At 46.2% G+C, this 10,235-nt stretch overlaps 1 protein-coding gene across 6 annotated transcripts in view; it reads right to left on the reverse strand.

Moving 5' to 3' along the window:
* The window catches only part of nhsb (Nance-Horan syndrome b (congenital cataracts and dental anomalies)), a 158,731-nt gene that overhangs the window by 39,129 nt on the left and 109,367 nt on the right, over nt 1-10,235 (reverse strand). For 2 of the 6 annotated variants that reach the window (XM_090207268.1, XM_090207267.1), the window contains exon 1: nt 921-1,380. The exons of the other annotated variants lie outside the window; for them this stretch is intronic. In XM_090207268.1, coding sequence (XP_090063394.1) covers nt 921-963 — 43 coding nt within the window. In that variant the 5' untranslated portion in view covers nt 964-1,380. Of the gene's footprint in view, nt 1-920; nt 1,381-10,235 lie in introns of those variants that run through there. 6 annotated transcript variants of the gene reach the window in all.

Genomic DNA, 10,235 nt, shown 5'->3' on the forward strand with positions numbered 1-10,235 from the left:
ACCTCTAGATCTGATAGATACACAGCCCAGACAGTACCATACCTCTAGATCTGATAGATACACAGTACCATACCTCTAGATCTGATAGATACACAGTACCATACCTCTAGATCTGATAGATACACAGTACCATACCTCTAGATCTGATAGATACACAGCCCAGACAGTACCATACCTCTAGATCTGATAGATACACATTACCATACCTCTAGATCTGATAGATACACAGTACCATACCTCTAGATCTGATAGATACACAGTACCATACCTCTAGATCTGATAGATACACAGCCCAGACAGTACCATACCTCTAGATCTGATAGATACACATTACCATACCTCTAGATCTGATAGATACACAGTACCATACCTCTAGATCTGATAGATACACAGCCCAGACAGTACCATACCTCTAGATCTGATAGATACACAGCCCAGAGAGTACCATACCTCTAGATCTGATAGATACACAGTACCATACCTCTAGATCTGATAGATACACAGTACCATACCTCTAGATCTGATAGATACACAGCCCAGACAGTACCATACCTCTAGATCTGATAGATACACAGTACCATACCTCTAGATCTGATAGATACACAGCCCAGACAGTACCATACCTCTAGATCTGAGAGATACACAGTACCATACCTCTAGATCTGAGAGATACACAGTACCATACCTCTAGATCTGATAAATACAGAATACAATACCTCTAGATCTGATAGATAGACAGTACCATATCTCTAGATCTGATAGATACACAGCCCAGACAGTACCATACCTCTAGATCTGATAGATACACAGTACCATACCTCTAGATCTGATAGATACACAGTACCATACCTCTAGATCTGATAGATACACAGTACCATACCTCTAGATCTGATAGATACACAGCCCAGACAGTACCATACCTCTAGATCTGATAGATACACAGCTCAGGCAGGCCAAGGCCATGGCGAGTTGCAGTCGGGTACTCCTCACGTTCCTTCCTTCCTTCCTTCTTATCGTCAGGTTGTAGGCCTCGCTCTCTCAGCATCTACCTGATACCCTCTCTATGGTACTCTACGTCTGGTTCACTCACTCAGTCACTCGGGGCTACGGCCATTCTATACACTAGGTAGGCGCCCCACTATGCTCTTCTCCTTGTAGTCCCTGTTCTATAGTTGCTGCTAGTGTGCACTCTGACCACCTCTGCATCGTCTGCAGCTACACTGACGGAGGGCACCCCCCAACACTGTTCTCCAACCTTCCCCCTACCCCCTACCGTCCTGCTCTCTCTCTCTCTCTCTCTCTCTCTCTCTCCCCGCATTCACCATCTACCATCCTGAGCCTAGTACAGATGCTTTGGTCCTGGTCGGTCCTGTAATCTCTTTATGGTCCAGTAATATGAAGGGGATGGGGAGGGACTTACTCAGTTCTCAGAGAGCTGCAGGATCACTGCTAATCCATGCTGTTAAAAAGGCATGGCGTCGATTGGTCGGTTAAACCTTCCTGGTGATGCCTTACTACGCGTCAGGATATAGGAATGTGTTTGTGACATCATGTGAGTCAGATAATCTATTCAAGATCGCCTTACAATCGATAATCTTTCAATCAATGACAAAAGTTTATGAGTCAACATACACACACTACTACGTTGAATCTCTCTTAACACACATACACACAGCATCCAACAAGGAAGACCCATGAGGACCGTTACTGACAACAGATTGCACAATACCTCCACATGGCACCTCCCGTCAGATAGAGAGGGAGGAGGATAGAGGGAATAGAGAGGGAGAGAGAGAGAGTGAGGACAGAGGGAGGAGAGAGAGAGAGAGAGAGAGGGAGGAGGATAGAGGGAATAGAGAGGGAGCGAGAGAGAGTGAGGACAGAGGGAGGAGAGAGAGAGAGAGAGGAGAGAGGGAGGAGGATAGAGGGAATAGAGAGGGAGAGAGAGAGAGTGAGGAGAGAGGGAGGAGAGAGAGAGAGAGAGAGGAGAGAGGGAGGAGGATAGAGGGAATAGAGAGGGAGAGAGAGAGAGTGAGGAGAGAGGGAGGAGAGAGAGAGAGAGGGAGGAGAGAGGGAGGATGATAGAGGGAATAGAGAGGGAGAGAGAGAGAGTGAGGGAGGGAGGGAGGGAGGGAGGGAGGGAGGGAGGGAGGGAGGGAGGGAGGGAGGGGAAGTTGCCCCTATACCCTATACAATGCACTACTTTTGACAGCTGTGTGTGTGTAGTTCAGTAGTGCTCTGGTCAAAAATAGTGCACTACATCCATTTGCGATGAAGTCTGGCTCTCTTTTAAAGACCTGATTAGTAGAAGCCAGTGTGTGTGTGTGTGTGTGTATGTGTGTGTGTGTGTGTGTGTGTGTGTGTGTGTGTGTGTGTGTGTGTGTGTGTGTGCTGTCTGCTGTATGCTGTAGCCTCTAGCCTGCTGCAAGGCAGGGTGGAATAATACTCTCTCACTCTTAATCTTTTTTAATCTGGAGGTCTCTCTCTCAACTGGTGACCTTGGCTGCTGCAGCCACCGATGTGGTACTGTAGTCTAGTAGGTGAGCTGTTAGCACAGCTAGCGGAGGCTGGGTGAACTACATACACACAGATTGTATATTTATATTGCTGTTAGCACGGCTAGCGGAGGCTGGGTGAACTACATACACACAGATTGTATATTTATATTGCTGTTAGCACGGCTAGAGGTGGCTAGCTGAACTGAACACAGCATGAATACAGAGCTGTTAGCAAGGCTAGAGGTGGCTAGCTGAACTGAAAACAGCATGAATACAGAGCTGTTAGCACGGCTAGAGGTGGCTAGCTGAACTGAACACAGCATGAATACAGAGCTGTTAGCACGGCTAGAGGTGGCTAGCTGAACTGAAAACAGCATGAATACAGAGCTGTTAGCACGGCTAGAGGTGGCTAGCTGAACTGAAAACAGCATGAATACAGAGCTGTTAGCACGGCTAGAGGTGGCTAGCTGAACTGAAAACAGCATGAATACAGAGCTGTTAGCACGGCTAGAGGTGGCTAGCTGAACTGAACACACACAAGAGTCAATAGCTGGTGAGCCTGAGGCCAAGGCTCCATACTGACAGCTTGACACTCTACAGGGCACCCATTAACAACGTAGGGCCCAGCCGGGGAACAGAGCCCAGATCTCAGCCCTTTTTTTATATAGTCCGTTTTATTGCCATTTTCTCTTTCTCCTTGGCCAAACTGTGAAACAATCTTTTTAATAACACCCTCCCCCTCCACCTCTCTTAACCAGGTGTGACCTGTAGAGTACTGAAGTTGTATCAAACCCCCTTTCTCCCCCTCCCTCCCTCACGCCCTCCCTCTGGTCTGGTTACAATAAATCAACCCAGAGAGAGGGTAATTATCTTTCTCTCTCCCTCCCCCCCTTCCCATCCGTCCGTCCGTCCGTCCACCCTCCCTCCCTCCCTCCCTCCCTCCCTCCCTCCCTCCCTCCCTCCCTCCCTCCCTCTCTCTCTCCGGTCTAGTTACAATGAATAAATCAACCAGAAACAGGGTAATTATCCTCCTCTCTCCTTCCCTCCTTGATGCACACCTGTACTATTGTTCCCCTCTCTTTCCTTCCTCTCCTGGAAGCCCCTCCCCCAACACCTCTCCTGGAAGCTCCTCCCCAAGACTTCTCCTGGAAACCCCTCCCCAACACTTCTCCTGGAAGCCCCTCCCCAACCCCTCTCCTGGAAGCCCCTCATCCAACCCCGCTCCTGGAAGCCCCTCACCCAACCACTCTCCTGGAAGCCCCTCTCTCCTGGAAGCCCCTCACCCAACCCCTCTCCTGGAAGCACCTCACCCAACCTCTCTCTTGGAAGCCCCTCACCCAACCCCTCTCCTGGAAGCCTCTCACCCAATCTTTCTCCTGGAAGCCCCTCACCCAACCACTCTCCTGGAAGCCCCCCTCTCCTGGAAGCCCCTCACCCAACCCCTCTCCTGTAAGCCCCTCACCCAACCCCTCTCCTGGAAGCCCCTCACCCAACCCCTCTCCTGTAAGCCCCTCACCCAACCCCTCTCCTGGAAGCCCCCCTCTCCTGGAACCCCTCACCTAACCCCTCTCCTGGAAACTCCCCTCTCCTGGAAGCCCCCCTCTCCTGGAAGCCCCTCACCCAACCACTCTCCTGTAAGCCCCTCACCCAACCCCTCTCCTGGAAGCCCCCCTCTCCTGGAAGCCCCTCACCCAACTACCATATTTTATGACAGGATGCTGAGGAAAGGGGTTTGTGTCCAAACGGCACCCTATTCCCTATATAGTACACTACTTTAGACCAGGGACCTATTCCCTATATAGTGCACTACATTAGACCAGGGCACTATATAGTACACTATATTAGACCAGGGCCCTATTCCCTATAAAGTGCATTACTTTAGACCAGAGACATAATGGATCCTGGGATACAACCAGGGGCTTGCCCTGTGCCTTGTGGCCTGCCTGAAATGGGTCTAGAGTGCTGAACCCCCTGAAACAGATGCACAGTATAGCGGAGTATACCATCTCTGTTCCTCAGACAGCAGTAGATATATGAAGTACAGTATAGTGAAATATACGTTCCCTGGTCTTCAGACAGCAGTAGATATATGAAGTACAGTATAGTGGAGTATACCATCTCTGTTCCTCAGACAGCAGTAGATATATGAAGTACAGTATAGTGGAGTATACCATCTCTGTTCTTCAGACAGCCGTAGATATATGAAGTACAGTATAGTGGAGTATACCATCTCTGTTCCTCAGACAGCAGTAGATATATGAAGTACAGTATAGTGGAGTATACCATCTCTGTTCCTCAGACAGCAGTAGATATATGAAGTACAGTATAGTGGAGTATACCATCTCTGTTCCTCAGACAGCAGTAGATATATGAAGTACAGTTTAGTGGAGTATACGTTCCCTGGTCTTCAGACAGCAGTAGATCTATGAAGGACAGTATAGTGGAGTATACCCTCTCTGTTCTTCAGACAGCCGTAGATATATGAAGTACAGTATAGTGGAGTATACCATCTCTGTTCTTCAGACAGCAGTAGATATATGAAGTACAGTATAGTGGAGTATACCCTCTCTGTTCCTCAGACAGCCGTAGATATATGAAGTACAGTATAGTGGAGTATACCATCTCTGTTCCTCAGACAGCAGTAGATATATGAAGTACAGTATAGTGGAGTATACCATCTCTGTTCCTCAGACAGCAGTAGATATATGAAGTACAGTATAGTGAAATATACCATCTCTGTTCCTCAGACAGCAGTAGATATATGAAGTACAGTATAGTGGAGTATACCATCTCTGTTCTTCAGACAGCAGTAGATATATGAAGTACAGTATAGTGGAGTATACCATCTCTGTTCCTCAGACAGCAGTAGATATATGAAGTACAGTATAGTGGAGTATACCCTCTCTGTTCTTCAGACAGCAGTAGATATATGAAGTACAGTATAGTGGAGTATACCATCTCTGTTCCTCAGACAGCAGTAGATATATGAAGTACAGTATAGTGGAGTATACCATCTCTGTTCTTCAGACAGCAGTAGATATATGAAGTACAGTATAGTGGAGTATACCATCTCTGTTCCTCAGACAGCAGTAGATATATGAAGTACAGTTTAGTGGAGTATTCCACCTCTGTTCTTCAGACAGCAGTATATATATGAAGTACAGTATAGTGGAGTATACCATCTCTGTTCTTCAGACAACAGTAGATCTATGAAGTACAGTATAGTGGAGTATACCATCTCTGTTCCTCAGACAGCAGTAGATATATGAAGTACAGTATAGTGGAGTATACCATCTCTGTTCTTCAGACAGCATTAGATATATGAAGTACAGTATAGTGGAGTATACCATCTCTGTTCTTCAGACAGCAGTAGATATATGAAGTACAGTATAGTGGAGTATACCATCTCTGTTCCTCAGACAGCAGTAGATATATGAAGTACAGTATAGTGAAGTATACCATCTCTGTTCCTCAGACAGCAGTAGATATATGAAGTACAGTATAGTGGAGTATACCCTCTCTGTTCTTCAGACAGCAGTAGATATATGAAGTACATTATAGTGGAGTATACCATCTCTGTTCCTCAGACAGCAGTAGATATATGAAGTACAGTATAGTGGAGTATACCATCTCTGTTCCTCAGACAGCAGTAGATATATGAAGTACAGTATAGTGGAGTATACCATCTCTGTTCCTCAGACAGCAGTAGATATATGAAGTACAGTATAGTGGAGTATACCATCTCTGTTCTTCAGACAGCAGTAGATATATGAAGTACAGTATAGTGGAGTATACCATCTCTGTTCTTCAGACAGCAGTAGATATATGAAGTACAGTATAGTGGAGTATACCATCTCTGTTCCTCAGACAGCAGTAGATATTTTAAGTACAGTATAGTGGAGTATACCATCTCTGTTCCTCAGACAGCAGTAGATATATGAAGTACAGTATAGTGGAGTATACCTTCTCTGTTCTTCAGACAGCAGTAGATATATGAAGTACAGTATAGTGGAGTATACCATCTCTGTTCTTCAGACAACAGTAGATCTATGAAGTACAGTATAGTGGAGTATACCATCTCTGTTCTTCAGACAGCAGTAGATATATGAAGTACAGTATAGTGGAGTATACCTTCTCTGTTCCTCAGACAGCAGTAGATATATGAAGTACAGTATTGTGGAGTATACCATCGCTGTTCTTCAGACAGCAGTAGATATATGAAGTACAGTATAGTGGAGTATACCTTCTCTGTTTCCTTTGCAGTACATGAGTCATACAAAGTTTCATAACAGTTTCATAACGCTGTCCTGGAAAAGTTTTTGAAAATAACAACACAACGTAAGGGAGGTCACCTAACAACAATGGATTCATGCCAAGCTCAGCCTGATGATGGATGTCTGGCTGCGTTGTCTATAAACCCTGGTTTGGCACGTTGTCTGTCTGTCTGGTCTGGTCTGGTCAGGTTAGGCTTTCCAGGACACTGTATACAATTTCTAATCTATTTCCAACAAACTACTCTCCTTTATAAATCCTATTCACCACCCCACCCATGTCTGGCTCACCAAGAGAGCCCACCCACGCACACACACCGACACGGAACGCTTGCTAATGTTACTAAATTAAATAATTGCTCCGTCAGTGACACATTGATTGCCTCCAATCCCACCCTGGCTAGACCCGGACCTCTAGAGCATGTCTGTGTGTGTGTGTATGTGTGTGTGTGTGTGTGTGTGTGTGTCTGTGTGTGTGTGTGTGTGTGTGTGTGTGTCTGTGTGTGTGTGTGTGTGTGTGTGTGTGTGTGTCTGTGTGTGTGTGTGTGTGTGTGTGTGTGTATGTGTGTGAAGCAGGAAGTGAGGGAAACCCTGTCCATCACCTGTTGTTTTTATTAGGTCCAGAGAAGCAGATGGACCCATCACCTGACACTGTGTTTGGGTGTGTTCGGTGTGTCTCTCTGTGTGTGTGTGTGTGTGTGTGTGTGTGTGTGTGTGTGTGTGTGTGTGTGTGTGTGTGTGTGTGTGCTCCAAGCCACACAGATTGTATCAGGGACAGACACAAACACACACACGTATTACCACACAAGACACATGCGCATGCCCATGGGAGGGGCTTGTCTGCCAACCTGTCTTGGTATCTGTTTTACATGTCCTCTATCCTAAGACTAGTCTTCTCTGGCAGACTGGGCCGAGACGGCACCCTATTCCTTATATAGTGCACTACATCTGACCAGGGTCCTATTCCCTATACAGTTCACTACTTTGGATCAGGGTCCTATTCCCTATACAGTTCACTACTTTGGATCAGGGCCCTATTCCCTATATAGTTCACTATTTTAGACAAGGGCCCATAGGGAATGGGGTATCATGTGGGACATAGACACAGGCAGACAGGCCACGCCCTCTGACAGGCCACGCCCTCAGACAGGCCACGCCCTGGAGCTCAGGACAGTCTGTTATTCAGTGAAAACATGAGTTTTATCATCTCCTGCAGCACTGCTGTTCACCCAATAAAGATCTCAGAAAGATTTGAAACACTGCCCCCTGGTGTTGGATAACCACAATTACAGGAGTGTAATATTTCAACGCCATACAAAGCTAACATTTAGACCTGAACATGAGAGTTTTATCAGTAGCTATCAGCAGCAACAAACACACACATACACACACACACACACACATACACTAGTACGAGCTGTTGTACACACACACTAGCATGAGCTGTTGTACACACACACTAAAAGAGGAGAGTGAGAGGCGGTATCTACAGTAGCTTGTTGGTTGGTCCAGAGAACTTCACAGTCTACCTGTGAAGTACAGCTGACTTAGCTTTTATTTTATTTTATTTAACTAGGCAAGTCAGTTAAGAACAAATTCTTATTTTCAATGATGGCCAATGAAGGCAGAGTGTGAACTGCCTTGTTCAGGGGCAGAACATCAGCTCGGGGATTTGAACTTGCAACCTTTCAGTTACTAGTTACTAGTCCAACGCTCTAACCACTAGGCCACCCTGCCGCCCCATATCAACCTTTCCATCCACAAACTATGGTGTGTGTACACTGACCTCTGCCCCACTCTGTTTCAGGTAGCTACAGTGAGCTTGAGATCACAAGCTTGAGATCTCTCTCTCTGTATCTCTCTCTCTCTCAGCACTACGACCATGATAAAGGACCAGTCTGGTATTTTAAGGCGTACTATGTTATAAACAGAACTGATAAAAGGACGTGAAATGAACTACTCTGGATGGATGGCCAGCTAACAGGCCGTTAGCTATTTCTAGACGATGTCTGTACTGGGAGATCATAAGCATGATGGGTCCATTAAGCAGGGTGACTGGGGACCTCTGGTCCAGCTGAGGACACACAGGCCTCTGAGGACAACATCAGAATCTGGCTCAACTATAACCAGACCTGGGTCAAATACATCTGAAATACTTAAAAAAAAAACTTGATTTAGATCGTTTCCACTTTTTGGGGATATTGTCAGAATTCCATTGGTTGAATTGTACTGATCAAACTAAATTCAGCAACAGCTCAAGAGAATGTATTATGTATTGAAGCCAGGTTACGACCAGGCTACGATGTATTGAACCCAGGTTACGACCAGGCTACGATGTATTGAACCCAGGTTATGACCAGGCTACTATGTATTGAAGCCAGGTTACGACCAGGCTACTATGTATTGAAGCCAGGTTACGACCAGGCTACGATGTATTGAAGCCAGGTTACGACCAGGCTACAATGTATTGAAGCCAGGTTACGACCAGGCTACGATGTATTGAAGCCAGGTTACGACCAGGCTACGATGTATTGAAGCCAGGTTACGACCAGGCTACTATGTATTGAAGCCAGGTTACGACCAGGCTACGATGTATTGAAGCCAGGTTACGACCAGGCTACGATGTATTGAAGCCAGGTTACGACCAGGCTACGATGTATTGAAGCCAGGTTATGACCAGGCTACGATGTATTGAAGCCAGGTTACGACCAGGCTACTATGTATTGCAGCCAGGTTACGACCAGGCTACTATGTATTGAAGCCAGGTTACGACCAGGCTACTATGTATTGAACCCAGTTTACGACCAGGCTACGGTGTATTGAACCCAGGTTACGACCAGGCTACGATGTATTGAACCCAGTTTACGACCAGGCTACTATGTATTGAACCCAGGTTACGACCAGGCTACTATGTATTGAACCCAGTTTACGACCAGGCTACTATGTACTGAACCCAGGTTACGACCAGGCTACTATGTATTGAACCCAGTTTACGACCAGGCTACTATGTATTGAAGCCAGGTTACGACCAGGCTACTATGTATTGAACCCAGTTTACGACCAGGCTACTATGTACTGAACCCAGGTTACGACCAGGCTACTATGTATTGAACCCAGTTTATGACCAGGCTACTATGTGTTGAACCCAGGTTACGACCAGGCTACTATGTATTGAACCCAGTTTACGACCAGGCTACTATGTACTGAACCCAGTTTACGACCAGGCTACTATGTACTGAACCCAGGTTATGACCAGGCTACTATGTATTGAAGCCAGGTTACGACCAGGCTACTATGTATTGAACCCAGTTTACGACCAGGCTACTATGTATTGAAGCCAGGTTACGACCAGGCTACTATGTATTGAACCCAGGTTATGACCAGGCTACTATGTATTGAAGCCAGGTTACGACCAGGCTACTATGTATTGAACCCAGTTTACGACCAGGCTACTACTATGTATTGA

The sequence above is a fragment of the Oncorhynchus mykiss genome, chromosome 18, assembly GCF_057628025.1.
Source record: "Oncorhynchus mykiss isolate SJ-2025 chromosome 18, ASM5762802v1, whole genome shotgun sequence".
NCBI classification, from domain to species: domain Eukaryota; kingdom Metazoa; phylum Chordata; class Actinopteri; order Salmoniformes; family Salmonidae; genus Oncorhynchus; species Oncorhynchus mykiss.